The 16,200-nt window shown below is 38.7% G+C and overlaps 1 protein-coding gene across 4 annotated transcripts in view; it reads left to right on the forward strand.

The window, feature by feature from the left end:
• MACO1 (macoilin 1) overlaps nt 1-16,200 on the forward strand; it is a 59,414-nt gene that overhangs the window by 17,087 nt on the left and 26,127 nt on the right. For all 4 annotated transcript variants that reach the window (XM_080654987.1, XM_080654986.1, XM_080654988.1 and 1 more), the window contains 3 exons: nt 2,474-2,597; nt 3,819-3,997; nt 6,326-6,827. In XM_080654987.1, the coding sequence (XP_080511113.1) occupies nt 2,474-2,597; nt 3,819-3,997; nt 6,326-6,827 (805 nt within the window). The remainder of the gene's footprint in view (nt 1-2,473; nt 2,598-3,818; nt 3,998-6,325; nt 6,828-16,200) is intronic.

Here is a 16,200-nt window from a genome sequence, read left to right on the forward strand (position 1 = left end):
AATGTCATAAGTGATACTGGCCTCTCTTTAGCCCCAGGCTCAGAAATGTATGTTGGAATACCTAAGCTGCTAAGTATGTTTTAATTAGGAATGATTTGAGCTCAAACAAACAAACAAAACAACTTTGTGTTACTATTGGGCCAGACAAATATGAGTGCAGTTTATATAACTTGGGATTAATTTTTTTTCCAGTTGTTAAAATTTAAAATTCTTTCTTAAGAATATTAGGAATGGATGATGAAATTATATATTGCCACAAAAGAATATTATATTATAAACTTTTCCCCTTGCTGTTAAGAGGGGGGAAATAGGATACAAAATTGTATGTACAACATGACTGTTGTTCAAAAATATTTTTAACATAATTTTATTTTATTATTTGATAGGTTTAGAAATACAGATATTTTGTCCAAAATTTTCTGTTTTTTTTCTCTAATGTGTTTATTATATTTATGGATAACCTTAGAAATTAATATAGGAAGTAGGGAATATAATTTTTTAATGTGTTTTTATTGATTTCAGAGAGAGGAAGGGAGAGGGAGAGAGGGATAAAACATCGGTGAGAGCCGAAACCGGTTTGGCTCAGTGGATAGACCGTCAGCCTGCGGACTGAAGGGTCCCGGGTTCGATTCCGGTCAAGGGCATGTACCTTGGTTGCGGGCACATCTCCAGTGGGAGGTGTGCAGGAGGCAGCTGATCGATGTTTCTCTCCCATCGATGTTTCTAACTCTCTATCCCTCTCCCTTCCTCTCTGTAAAAAATCAATAAAATATATTTAAAAAACAAAACAAAACAAAAAAAAAACATCGGTGAGAGAGAAACATCAATTGGCTGCCTCCTACACGCCCCCTACTGGATATTGAGCTCACAATCAGGGCATGTGCCCTAACTGTGAATTGAACCAGCAACCTCCTGGTGCGTGGGACGATGCTCAGCCAGCCAACCGAGCCACACTGGCCAGTTGGAAATAGAAATTATTTTGAAACTAATTTGAAGATGCATTATCCTAAAGGTTGCTGTCTATCATCCTATATTGTAAAAATATCTTTTTTTTTTTTTTTTTTGGTATAATCTATAAGAATGATTGAGTCTATTAGCTACCTTCACAGAGGTTGGAGTGTTTTCCTTCTTAATGCACTAGGCCTAAGGGAACTTAGGTTTATTCTCCTTACAAGCAGACTTAGTATGATCTCTGTAAACTTGGACCAATTTGTATAAACTCTGGGCCTCACTTTACTCTTCAGTAAAATAAGGAAGTAGGGCTAAATGATATTCTTTCTAGTTCCAAAATTGTATGATTTGTTTGTTTGTTTCATCTCAAAGATCCTTAGCAAAAAGCTTTAGGTCACTGATTTTTCTCCCCTAGTCTCTCTTTTGTAACTTGCTTGCCTTATACAGTCTCAAAGGAGCTCTTTCCACAGTTATTGGACCTCATGCCTATGTAGTCCATCTTTATAAAATACCCCATTATTAGTCACATCCTGACAAAGATGTACCTCGCTGCAGATTTTGATTCTAAAACCAATGAAAATTATTTCTTACTTGCAACTTACTTATTCTATTGCAAGCTGCTTTTTTCTCCCTTGGAAATTATTTTTAATTACAAAGGGAATATGAACTTGTAGTTAAGAAAAAAAATTTTTTAATAGTACTTCAATGTCAGAAAAATTTCTTTGTGCTGTAGCTCATTTGTACTTAATTTATTTTTTTACATATTTCATATTAGTACAGATCTTCATTCTTTTGAAAACTGCATCATGTTTTATTATATAAGTTAACCAAAATTAAACAGTTCCCTGTTGATGGACATTTTAATTCTATATTTTTACTGTTGCAAATAATACAGTGCATATTCTTATATATTTATCTCAAGGCTCTTATATTTCTATAGGGTAGATTTCTGGAATTGGAATTTCTAGGTCAACAGTATAAGTATTTTAAATTTAATTATATTGCCAAATTGCCTCTTAAGATGTTTGCCTCAATTTATATCATTGCCAAGTATGAGAATGAACCCTTTCTCATACCCTCCCTATATGATTACATGTCTTAAATTTATGCTTATCTGATAGGTTAAAAAATGGAATCTCATTTTTAAAGTTTGTATGTCCCTAATCAGTAGTGAAAATGAGCCTCTTATTATATGTTTTTTTAGCCATCTATGTATTTTCTTTTATGACTTATAATCATTGCCTTTCTGTTGATTTATAGGAGCTCTTTGTATGTTAGGGCTATAACTCCTTTGTTTACATATATTGTAAATATTTTCTGCCAGAATGTTTGTCTTTTACTTCTTCCTATGATTCAATAGCATCTTTTGTCATATAAAAGCTTTCAGTTTGTATTAAATTGCTTTTTAATTGTTTGAAAGTCTTAATGAAAGTAACTGTGATTCAACCAGTCTTTCAAACAACCCATCTGTTCTGTTAGTTAATGTATCATTGATGCTTGTCTCTCTGCTGCTTTTCCACAGAAAGAGGAGTGTGTTTGCCCACAGTGTCCCTCTGGATACTCTTTGTTTATATTGAAGCAGCAATTAGATTTAAAGATCTCAAAAATTTTCATGTAGACCTTTGTCGTCCATTTGCTGCTCACTGGTGAGTATTATGTATATTCTTAATCTATAATTCAGCTCAATGTTTTTAATGTACATGGTAAGTTCAGTTATAAATTTTTACTTAGAGATTTTATGTGAACCCAGAAGACCACATAACATGGTGGCAAAGAGCATGAGCTCTTTCTAGTCAGGCAAATGAATGTTTGAATGCCAGCTCTGTCCCCTAACAGCTTTGTTGCCTTGAACATGTATGTCACTATCTCTAAGCCTTAGTTCTCTTACTTGTATATTGGGGACTTGTCTCATGGGGATATAGGAAAGATGAAATGAAGTGATATATGTAAGTGTTTAACTTAATGCCAAGTACATAGGGATCTGATAAATGTTACCTGTTTTCATTATGATCAGGTATTAATTCTAAAAAGTCTTGATGAGATATATGGCTATTTCATAAAGCATAAATGAACTTAAAGTTTTCTTATCTAATTTATAAAAGAAAGAAAATATTAATATTTAATGGAATATTATTACTTTTTAAAGGAATATTATTTTTCTTTTAAAATGTAAATTAATATTAAGATAGTTTATTCATTTAACCTTAACCATGAAACTTTTTTTGTTGTTAATTCTCACGTGAGGATATTTTTTCCAGAGATTGATAAGTTTTAAAATTAATGAAGCATAATATGATTTTTGACAGTGTTTGCAGAGGCTTTGAAACAGACTGATGAGTTGAATGAAAATATTTCAACTTGTATTCCCTCAGGTAGCAAGAAGATTAAATTAGTCACTTGAATTTGACCCTGTTTTCTGGTATTAAAAAACAAATGATGTCCTTTTGATTTTTTAACACTTATGATGTTTACTTATGATCCCTACTCTGTTAGATCTTAAAAGCATACAGATGCCCAAATTCTAATATTGCACAAGGCACTTCAATGTTAACAACATTAGCCACTGTATCCAGCAATCACTGTGGTAACTTCTTGAGTTAGCTTGAAGAATGCCAACTCTGATGGGCAGCTTCTTATGGTCTAATGGTCCCACTGTTCCCTGGGGGTTTGTTCTACATACCAACTGCTTCTGATTTCCACAGGAGACATCCCATTTATTTATGTGTTTGCTGAATGCTCAGCTATCATCATCTAGAGTTTATTTCTTAATTTCAGTCATAGGTGTCCTCGTGTGCATGATGCACGTGTTTTTTTGTTTTGTTTTGTTTTTTAACTTGCAATTACTGGCTGGATTGTCTTCTTTCTAGTATTGGGTACCCTGTGGTGACTTTGGGCTTTGGCTTCAAAAGTTATGTAAGCTACAAAATGCGTTTAAGGAAGCAAAAGGAAGTACAAAAAGAGAACGAATTTTACATGCAGCTTCTTCAGCAAGCCCTACCCCCAGAGCAGCAGATGCTACAGAAGCAAGACAAAGAGTCTGAGGAAGGTAGGTCTTTACCCTAAAGCTGTTGGCTCAATAGGTTAGTCATTATTTTATTTGTCAGTACAATTTTATTTATTTATATTTTTTGGAAAAGTTGCTAGGACTTTGGAAGATTACCAAGGATTTCCTATTTTCTGGTATTCCTCATTAGGGCCATTGCTTTGTTTGGTCATGAAATACAGAGTGTGAGTGATGTTCTCTACCTAGGATCTGAAGACCATGTACCTTTAAATATGTTTATTTTTTTATATTTTTTATTTTTATAGCTTATTCAATATTTTTGTATTTTAATTGTTATAAATATTTTAAAATATTTATTCTCAGTAACAAAGTAGTTTGTATAAATGTATGTGTTTGTACCTGAAGCCAGCCAAGAATCAAAGTATACATCAGATAGAGAAATAGACAAACAGAATTGTTTTATAAGTCAAAATTTTTCTGAACAGAGCAAAGATGGATAAGTCCCATTTTAAATGGCTCATATAATGCAATGTGGAACTTAAATGGTATCTTTTCTATAAGGTCCTCTCTAATGAGCATATAATTAATTCAATAGATGAATTTACAGCAGTACCAGTTTTCTTTGGTTTGATAGTTGAAAATTTTGGGTCATATTTATAGTTGATGTATGCCAAATCTTATTCTCTGGTGTGGTGCAAAAATATCTCTTCAGGTAGACTTTGACAAGTTGGAATGTGTAGACCTGATACAGAAAATTTTTTATAAGATACCTAGTAAATGTTACAAACTTCTTTAAAAATATTTTTTAAATTGATTTCAGAGAAGAAGGGAGAGGGAGAGAGAGATAGAAACATCAATGATGAGAGAGAATCATTGATCTGCTGCCTCCTGCACGACTCCCACTGGGGATCGAGCCTGCAGCCTGGACATGTGCCCTGACCAGGGGTTGACCGTGACCTCCTGGTATATAGGTTGATGCTCAACCACTGAGCCACATCAGCCAGGCCAGACTTCTTATGTCAAAGCTAGAGTCAAGGAAAAAAATGTAAATTTGGATTCTAACATCACACTTCTTTTGTTTCATTTAATCTCTTTGTTTTCAATTAAGTTATTAAGTTTGTTTAATCTAAACATCTTTTAAAATATGGCCCTTATGAATATGGTCTGCTGTGTCCTCTCACCTCAGTGATAGACAAGTTTGATTTGACTGATAAGTGAAGTATGATTTAATTATAAAATCCTCATCTTATTTTTTTTAATTTCTTTATTGATTAAGGTACTAACATATGTGTCCTCATCCCCCCATTACCCCCCCAACCTCCCCACTCCTGCCCTCACCCCCCTGTTGTCTGTGTCTATTGGTTAGGCCTATATGCATGCATACAAGTCCTTTGGTTGATCCCTCATCTTATTTTTGAGGCAAAGTTTTAGTGGCTTGTTTGGTGTTTATAAATGACTAGAGGCCCGGTGCACGAAATTCATGCATGGGTGGGGTCCCTAGGCCTGGCTGGGAGATCAGGGCCAATCAGGTTCCCCACATCCCTGCCTCCCCACCCCTCCTTCCCTCACCGCCCACGTGCTGCCACTGTGTGGTTCCCTGCCTCCTGACCTCCACTCCTCCTCCTTCCCTCACTGCCTGCATCCACCACCACCCACCCCTGGTTCCTCATCCCAGCCCCGGGCCTGGCCCCAATCGGGTGATTGGGGCCTGCTGGCCAGGGAGAGGGACTGGGAGGTTGGCTGGCAGGCCCTGATTAGGTGATCGGGGCCTGCTGGCTGGCGGGGCAGGGCTGCAGGAGGTTGGCCACCCAGGGGGGGTCGATTGGGGGAGGGGCTGGCCAGGGGGCTGCAGGCGGCTGGCCCCGCTCGCAATAGGGGCCCGATGGGGCCGGGCCATCTGGAGGGGGCTTATTGGGAATGGGGCCGGCTGGCCAACCTCCCCCGGCACCCCCCCCCTTGGCTGGCCCCACCCTTGATTGAGGTGGGGGGGACGATCGGGGGCAGGGCTGGCCAGGGAGAGGGGCTGCGGGAGGTTTGGGGAGCCGATCAGGGCCCCAATCGGGCCGGTTGGCCGCCGCACTGTGCATCATAGCAACCAGTCGTTCCGGTCTCCCTTAGTTCCCGTTGCTTGGCTTTTATATATGTAGATGGCAATTTTCTAAATATGCAGCTTCTCAAATTTATTTGGATTTGCTTATTGAAGTTAGCATGATGTTGTGTAGTTACTGCTTCTAAATAAGTGTGCAGATTAATGTAGTGAGTTTCTAAGCGTAGATAATGCAGTTTGTTGAATCAGTCTCTTCTGTGTTTTATACAACTAAATATTCCGATGTGGATTTTTTGTTTGTTGGTTTGTTTTTGGTATTGTAGCTGCCAAAGGATTACCTGATATGGATTCCTCCATCCTTATACACCACAACGGAGGTATCCCAGCCAACAAAAAACTCTCCACAACTTTGCCAGAGATAGAATACCGAGAAAAAGGGAAAGAAAAGGACAAGGATGCCAAAAAACACAACCTTGGAATAAATAACAACAATATTCTACAACCTGTAGACTCTAAAATACAAGAAATTGAGTATATGGAAAATCATATCAATAGTAAAAGATTAAATAATGATCTTGTGGGAAGTACAGAAAACCTCTTGAAAGAGGACTCATGCACTGCTTCCTCAAAAAATTACAAAAATGCCAGTGGAGTTGTGAACTCCTCACCTCGAAGTCACAGCGCCACAAATGGGAGCATTCCTTCTTCATCTAGTAAAAATGAGAAGAAGCAGAAATGCAGTAGCAAGAGCCCAAGTACACACAAAGACTTAATGGAAAACTGTATTCCTAATAACCAGCTAAGCAAACCAGATGCACTGGTAAGGTAAGTGTGCCTGCTCTGTCCTTCCCAACACTCTCCAATAAACTTACCTTAGGTCTTGAAAGACAGACACTTCCATATGGGCCTGTGGGAATTGTTGGTGATCAGATACTATAACTATAAACTGTGGCATTTGACATTTAGTGTTTATTTCACAAAGGTTTGTTGGCCACCGGTGCCACTGTCCTGAAGCATTGATTCCAGCTCTTTCCAGTGTTTTGAGTAAGAAGTGACAGTGATTACTTTCCACATTTGACATATTTACATGTAACTTGATTTTCTAGTGCTATGGAGATATTCAAAGTTCTTGTGGCATAGACACAAAAAGAAGAGTGTGTGTCCTGTTGATGTAAATCTCTTTGTCAGATAGATACCAAAAAGGGTGGTGGAAAATTGCCCTTACCACTTTGTGCTTGATTGTTTTTCTACTTAAAATGCAAATGACTCCCCAAATAACTCTGGGAAAGTTAGGTTTGAAAAGTAATCTCTTTCTAAAAGTTCCATTGGTAAATACAATGTTAGACATGGATTTAAATCAGAAATACTCCTTTTTTCATCTTTAATAAAATAATAACGTATTACCTTGACTGGCTCAGACTTAATTTTGCTGTATTTTATATTTTTGTGTATTCTATAAAATACCCATGTTCGTTGTACCCTCCTATCTTTTAATTTTGAAACCGGGATCTGAACTAGATTTTTTTTTTTAAGTATGTAACTGAAGAGGGCAATTGTAACTCCCTCTAAAAGTTACCTTACAATCCTCTTCCTTTGGCTTGCTTAAGAACAATGTATTCTAGGGGAGTAGGTTTCCAGTGTTATAACTTATATAAACAAGATTGTTAATTTCTTTTCATTTCTGATTGGTGGTTAGATTAAGGGAAGTATATTTGGGTCCTACTGCTAAAGGCTCTTGAAATTTTATAGCCCCAGTCACTTTAGGAAGCATACCCTATTGTTGCTGATGTCAGGCTGATGTCCACATCTGTTTGTCATGACATCATGCCCTGTACAGAAAGCACTCAGCAGAGAACCCTCCTGTAGATGCCCATGGGAGAAAGACCAATTAGTTGACCTTTTATTTCAACTATCCCACAAGTTTATTATATGCTATAAATAAAAACTTCTGATATCAAGCTTTTTGATATCCTTTCTCCTATACAATTTTAATAATAGCAGTCAACTCAAAACAATTTTCCTCTGTTGGGTATTGCAGAGAGAGCAGTCAAGGCTCAGTCTTATGACACCATCTCACTTGGGCCTCAGTTGTGGTTGTTGATTGACTCTACTGCCTGATCTACCTTCAGTAAAGAAGTTCAAGGACTCACTCAGATGGACAGTCTTCCAGTATGTGGTGGGTCCAGTGCCCCCGTGCCTCTTCCTGTGGTCACTAATGTGATGTGCCTGATCGGAAGGGTCCCAGAATATTACTCTGTTTTAGGGAATACCTTCTATCAAATACATAAGTAGAAAATATTGTATTTAAATAGTTTTATAAGCTTCCATGGGATTATTTTCAACTTTTAATGTAATATAAAAAATAAGGAGATGACCTAAGTATCCAACAATAGGGGATAAATGTAAATAAGTTATGGTTCATCTATTTCATGAACTTTTAATATAGGCATTACAATTATATTTTTGAGCCATATTAAACAATATGGGGAAGTGCTCATAACAATATTTTATAAAGAAAGTAGAAAGCAATTTTATTCAAAACAGTTTTTAAAAAACATACATAGGAAAAAGATTTGAAGGTAGAGGAACCAAAATGATAACAATGGTTATTGCCCCATGGTAGTATTGAGGCTTTATTTTTTCTTTTTACTTTCATGCATTTTCAAATTTTTCTATGATGAACAACAATGAAAGTTTATAAAAAGAAGACTATCTATCTGAGTAAATTATCCAGCTTGCTTGTAGAAGTTCTTATCACACTTCCTCTCGCCCTTCTTGGCTCTCTCCTGTTTCCTCTTGTTTGACTTCATGATGAATATTAATAAGACTGTAACTGATCCAAACTTGACATGTTTGAGTTGTTAGCTAGAGAGTGGGTTCAGATGAAGAGGGCTGGACTCAGGCTCCTTCTGGTGCAACATAAATGGCTGACACTGCATATTAGCCCTTTGCTACTGCAGACACACCCAGGGTTGTGTGCAGGTCCAGGCTGGCTATAGGGAGAATATTGAACTACCCCTTTAAATATATACTTCTAAAAATCTTTTGAAAGCCATTACTGTATTATTAGTAGTAAGTTAATCGCAACACGTTCTGTAGCTGTGTCTTTCTCAATATCATGGTTGAGAACTGCTATATTTGAGGAACCAATTCAGTGGCTTTTTTTAGGTGGTGGGAATTCATTAGTATACTATGTTCAAGGAGAATTCTTGTAGATCACTATAGCTGTCAAAATAAAGTTTTATGTTCATTCCCGAAGAAAGGGCAAGTAGTCCTTCAGATCTTTTCTCCATTTCTCCAAGCTCTATGGATGTTCTCTAATGTGCTATATATTAAAGGTTGTCAAACAACTGGGCACAGGCCAAATCTGGCCCAAATGATTTTGTAAAACATTTTATTTATTTACATAGTGTCTATGGCTGCCTTTGCACGACAGTGACAGAGTTGAGTAGCTGTAATGGCCTACAAAGCCGAAGGTATTTACTATTTAGCCCTTTACAGAAAACATGCTGATAGATCACTAAGGTTAAGGAATGTGGGTGATGTTAAGGAACTTGGGAATAAGTGTTGCCTGTAGGATCCTTCCCAGGAAAAGTTTGGAATTTGGTAAAACCAGACCAAAGCCCTCTTTTGATTTGAGAAATACATATCTTACAAAATCACTTGAATTCTGCCAGCTTGTTTTCTGAATTCTTTACCCAAGGTATTTAGCAACAGACTTACAATGTTGGTAGCCAAAAATATTTTTAATTCTGACATGTGAAAAAATTCTAGACAAAAACAGAAAAAGCAATGAGAAAGATCAGTTTTTTTTTTTTGTGTGTGTGTGTGTGTGTGTGTTACCTAAGTGCTGGGTTAGAAAGGAACAATGTAAATTAGAATGAGAGCCCTAGCCGAGTTGGCTCAATGGATAGATTGTCGGCCCTTGGACTGAAGGGTCTGGGGTTTGATTCCCATCAAGGATATGTACCTCAGTTGTAGCCTTGATCTCTGGCCCTGGTTGAGGATTGTGCTGGAGACAACCAATCAATGTGTCTCTCTCACATTGTTGTTTCTCTGTCTCTCCCACTCCCTCTAAAAATCAATGGAAAATATCCTCAGGTGAGGATTAACAACAAAAAATGAGGAGAGTTGCTTAGTGTTGTTTTTTTTTCCAGTGGTCATTTAAAAAATACTTTAAGTGTGAAATAATTATAGAAAATTTAGGTAGAGAAAAGGTGAAAATAGTCCCACCACTATGACACAAACAGTTAAATGTTGTATTTTCATCAACTACATTTATATAGTTGTGGCCACAGTGTTTGTGTAGTTTTCTGTTCTGCTTTTTTTTTCACTTAAATCATATAGAAAGCCTTTTCCCAATTTAACCTAACCCTCATTTTCACTTGATGTGGAATATTCCATGGCAGGTCTGTGCAGTCATTCAGCAGTCTAAGACTGGGCAGATCACTGTGGGACACCCGAGCTGCTTTCCTGCAGTTTCAGGGCCTGCAGGCAGGAGAGCCAACAGTTTTGTTTGCACTTGGCACAGAGTTCCCTCTCAAATACAGCTTCAAGACTCTGGGGTTTTTGTTGGTGATTGTTACTTGTTTCAGTTTTCCTGGTTAAGAGAGAGAATTTAAAACTTAGAGTACAAAATGTAAAGTGTTCCATATTCTATAGAAGTATTGAAGTAGAAGTCTCTTCTTGGTTTATTTCCATGCCACTTTTTTGGTACCCAAGACAGAAGATTCATCTTTTTTATATTTAGTGCTAATTCTTAATAAGCTATCAATTATTTAACTTAGCTGAATAATGTCTGGTGTGAAGTCATAAAGGAAAAGTATCCACAGTTTGCCTAGTAGAAATGCATTCAACAAAATGGAGTTGAATTTAGAATGATGATTATTTTTTTTGGAACAGCAAGAGATCTAAAAATCTAAACCAGCCTCCTCAACCCTTCTTAGCAGTGAAGTAAATGAGCCTTAGAAGGTTAATGGCTAGTCCAAGTGACCCAGTTAGAGTGGTGGTGCCAGGACCAGAACCAAAGTTTCTTGACTTCTGCCTTTTCTGTTATACCATGCTGCTTAAAAGAAGTTTATTGACCTGCTTCGTTTTTCTGCTTTATATTTTAGTTTTAGTTTTAAATGCACATATGGATAAATTTGGTTTAAGGGTTGGCACCAGAGCTAGATTTTATGTTCCAGTGGTTAACATTTATAGAAGAAATGCTTAGAATTTAAGAATTCATTTATTTTTCTTCTAGAGAGATGCTGTTCTAAGTGTTTTAAAAAGTCTTGCTCCTGTTAAAGACACAAGTGCATACTTATCTCAAAAGAGAAGGGGACCACCCTTGCAAGCTTACACCCTTGAGAATTTAACTCTGGTTAGGTCTAGCTTGGGAGTTAGTCTGGTCCAGACAGCCCTAGACCCACTGATCATGGAATTTACCTTTTAGGGATAATTATGAGGGTAGACTTAGCTTGACAGAAGCAGACCTAAGAACCCTGAACTGGAAGAATTTAAGACAAGGGATGTAACCATCAGCTTACCCTGAGGAGAGCCCATCATTGGCTGCTTAGAAGACCTCTGGTCCTGGGGGTCTGGGTTTTGCCGAGATAGTAAGTTCCAAGAAAGTTTGAAGCCATGGAATGGGGAGAGGGGCCTGTTCTTCAGAGGAAATTTGAAATCTGGAAAAAGTTGTAGTATATTGAATACCCACTCTTTCATCTCTCTCTAAATTCATTTGGTTATTTCATATACTAAAATATTGTTGCTTATAACTTAGTTTGTTTATACAATTCTGCTTATTTGGAGACTTGAGAGCCTGGCGCGGTTGGGAAGTGGAGGTAGGAAAGAGAATATGTTTATCAGGATTTTCCCAGCAATCTCTAAGAACGTGGGGTCCTGCCTCAAAGGGGAACTAGGGGGAGGGGAGGAATAGAGAAGTACTTTTTAAAAAAATATATTTTATTGATTTTTTTACAGAGAGAAAGGGAGAAGGAGAGGGATAGAGAGTTAGAAACATCAATGAGAGAGAAACATCGATTCAGTTGCCTCCTGCACACTTCCTACTGGGGATGTGTCCGCAACCAAGGTACATGCCCTTGACTGGAATCGAACCTGGGACCCTTCAGTCCACAGGCTGACGCTCTATCCACTGAGCCAAACTGGTTAGGGCGAAAAGTACTTAAAGAAATTTTAACTCATTCACTTGTACCGAAGAGTGTTTTAACTTACACTCATACCTAGGAACTAACTTATATTACCAGATCTAGGTCTTAAGAGAAATTATATTTTTGGAGCGTATAGATTGATACCAATATATTTTATAATTAGGCTATACAATACAACGTTCTAGTTCATTAGTGAGTATATTGATGAGTATTGTGTGTTAGTAGGCTGTGATATGAGTTGAGTGTTTGACTTTCTAATTTAAGCTGATGGGAATGTCATTGCTCTTCATTCCACTTTCTAGTCCAATAAGCCTTTTAAATATATGTTTTATAATTTTAGATTTCTCTCTCTTTTTTTTAAAAAATATATTTTATTGATATTTTACAGAGAGGAAGGGAGAGGGATAGAGAGCCAGAAACATCAATGAGAGAGAAACACCGATCAGCTGCCTCCTGCACACCTCCCACTGGGGATGTGCCCGCAACCAAGGCACACGCCCTTGACCAGAATCGAACCCGGGACCCTTCAGTCCGCAGGCCAACGCTCTATCCACTGAGCCAAACCGGTTTCGGCTTAGATTTCTCTTAAAAGGGAGGATGAAGATAGCAAAAGCTAAAAGATAACCAGCTTTCCCCTTTTACTGGACTCGCCCAAATTTGGTTTGACTAGCAGTTCAGTCTTCTATACTTCTGAGTAATCTTATCTTGCAGATACCAGCATTTGAGATTGCTGTGTAACCTCAGACTTAGTGTGGTCTTGCTGTTTGGGGAAAAACAACAGGAGACAGTTTATAGTACTTCGTATTTTTTGTTTCCCCACATTTTTAAGGTGTTTATGTACAATCACAAATGATATATTGTCCGGTAGGTGTGGCTCAGTGGTTAAGCGTCGACCTATGAACCAGGAGGTCATGGTTCGATTCCCAGTTAGGACACATGCCTGGTTGCAGACTTGATCCCTAGTAGGGGTCATGCAGGAGATAGCCGATTGATGTCTCTCTTTCATCAGTGTTTCTATTTTTTTTTATTTTTTTTTGCCTTTTTTTATTGTTTAAAGTATTACATATAGTAGTACATATATCTCCTTTTTTTCCCCCATTGACCTTCCCCCAGCCTCCCCCACCCCCTGTCGCATGCCCTCATCCCACCCCCGCAGTGAGTGTTTTTATTTCTTTATCCCTCTCCCTTCCTCTCTCTCTAAAATAAATAAAAATATATTTAAAAAATAGATATCCATGGAAAAGAAAGGGTCATTTTTTTAAAATACTGATTTTTAGTAATCAGATTCAGTATAATTTGGTGTGAATAACTGAAAAAGAGCAAAGTGAAGAGATTCCAAGAAGCCCCTATGTTGTTAGCTTAAGAAGCATTTCAAAGCAACAAGGACAATTGAGGGCTAATGCTCTTTACCAGAAAGAAGAACAAAGAGACATCAGTTCTTACTGCAACTATCCACCTTTCCTTTCCCTTGTAGGGAGCTGTCTGGGTACTGACCTGGATTGAGGTTAGGAGTGGGTGGTGTTGGCTTTTAGCTCCCAGAGCAGGGAAGGGAATGAACCTGTTAGTTCCAAGTTACAACAGAAAGTGGGGAAGAAGATTCAGATCATGGAGCCCAAGATTGTAGACACAAAGCAGGAAAAGAATTGAAAGCCAAGACCTGACTATGGAGAAGAAACAAGACACAGCAGTCAATGCAGGAGTAAAGCCTATGAGCATTCCTGGGACAGGTACCTTGGAGAGGGGCATGGCCTTTTATGAACCATTCCAGCCCTCCCCCAAGGCCCTGAAGAGTACTAAGTGTGGGAATCACAATAGTTTTAAGTGGGAAGGTTACAAAAGGTAGGACCCATTTTAAAAGAAGGTAATTGGAAAGATGGATTATTAAAGGGGAAGTAGAAAAACAGATAATTTAGTATGAACCCATTACAAAATATGGGAGGATACAGTTCTCATGTACACAGAAAATTATTTGAAACTAGAGGCCTGGTGCACGAATTTTTGCACCAGTGGGGTCCCTCAGCCTGGCCTGTGGGATCGGGCCGAAACCGGCTCTCCCACATCCCCCAAAGGGTCCTGGGTTGCAAGAGGGTGCAGGCCAGGCCGAGGGACCCCACCAGTGCATGATCAGGGCCGGGGAGGGATGCGGGAGGTTGGTCAGCCAGGGAGGGACCGCGGGAGGGCTCCAGGATGTGTCCAGCCCATTTCGCTCAGTTCCGATCAGCTGGACCCCAGCAGCAAGCTAACCTACCAGTTGGAGTGTCTGCCTCCTGGGGGTCAGTGCACGTCATAGTGACTGGTCAACCAGTCAACTGTCTGCCCCTTGGTGGTCAGTGCATGTCATAGCGAGCAGTTGATCAGCCTTAGCATATAATGAGCATATTACGCTTTGATTGGTTGAATGGTCGACTGGACACTTAGCATATTAGGCTTTTATTACATAGGATAGTATATACCAAACGGTCAATTGTAGACGATTATAGGGGACTAGAGGCCTGGTGCATGAATTCGTGCACAGGTGGGGTCCAGGCAGCCCACCCTGATAGGGTCAGCCAGGGGGAAGGGCTGCAGGCAGTTGGCTGGCTGGCCCCACCTCCTGGTTGAACTTTTGGTTGAACTCCCAGTCTAACTCCTTGTCAGGACAATTTGCATATTAGCCTTTTATTATATAGGATATTTATTTTCTATATTATTTCTATGTAGTATGAATTTTTCCACAGGTTTATACACAGTGCTTTGCACAGAGTAGATGCTCAATAAATACTTGTTGAATGAATATTACCTTTGTGCAAAGAAAATATTAGAATGGGGATAGGAGATGGGCCTCAGTAATTTCATTGCAGTGCAGTGTAGTTCTCAAAGTTGTGTTGCAGTGTAGCTCAAAGGCTTTCGAAGTTAGAAAACCTACATATCACATTAGAACAGGCCCAGGACCAGACAGACACCAGTATCAAACTTTGTTGTTCTTGAGTAGATTGTTATCAGTTTTATTTCTAAAATATAGAAGACCTTCCACTCTAAGCTCCTTTCCTTGGTATTTCCCAGAACGTTTTGAAATTCATTACTCTGTCAGTACTTTTTCGAAAGCTGTGCAGGAAGTTCAAGAATTTCTGGAAGTTACAAGGGAAGAAAACTGCAAGGTAGTGCTGGCAAAAAAGCCATTCACTTCAGTAGTGGTTGTTTGTTCTCCAGGGCCAAGGAATCCAGCTAGGCACAAGCCTCATCTCAGCCAGGAGCAGCCAGGGAGGAAACCTCAGTTTGCCATGTCCTTTCATCTTTGCTGATGGGTCTTCCCTCCCTCCACCCCAAGCCCTGGCCATTCTCGTAATCTTTGTGGTATTGTAGCAACTGGAGAGAGCTCAGATCCCATGTTTCTGTTTCAAACTTTCCTCCAAGGAAATCTCCCTAATCTGGAAATATGTTGACTGCTTATACATAGGTCATCTCGGTGCTACAGTGAATTTGTTTGTTCTCTTTTGCATTTGAATGCATTTTACTGTGTGTCAGGAACAGTTTGCCGAAGAAAATCTGACCTGGGAAACAGTGACTTGGGTGTTGAGCTTTTACCCTGGCTGCTTTCCCTATATATGCGGTCACATGCAGCTCTGCCAAAGGACTGCTGCAAAATGGCTTGCTTGACACCCTCCCCAGGGAGTGCTGGCTCCCAGAGCAGGCTGTCCATTTTACAGGTGCATGTAGTAGTTTATTTGTAACAGTATCATTTCCAGCTGAGAGGTAAAATTTAGAATGAAGATTATGAAAACTGGACACTTAGAGGTTCTAACTAGATTAAACTTATTGGATATAGCTGCTACTAAATTACTTGGAAATTAAGTGGAAAAAATAAGTAGTAGAGCCAAGTTTGGTGTGTTTGCTTTCTCTCTGTGGGAACATGTATTTGACTTATGTTTGTCTAGCATTGTCTCTGAGCAAATTATGTTCTCAGACCTGATTTATTTTCATTTTCTGCCATGCTTATAATATTTAAGGTACCTATAAGTTTTACTTGGTTAGCTCTGTTTATATTAATTCACAATATAGTTTGA

This window comes from Plecotus auritus, assembly GCF_963455305.1.
Source record: "Plecotus auritus genome assembly, chromosome: 2".
Classification (NCBI taxonomy): Eukaryota; Metazoa; Chordata; class Mammalia; order Chiroptera; family Vespertilionidae; genus Plecotus; species Plecotus auritus.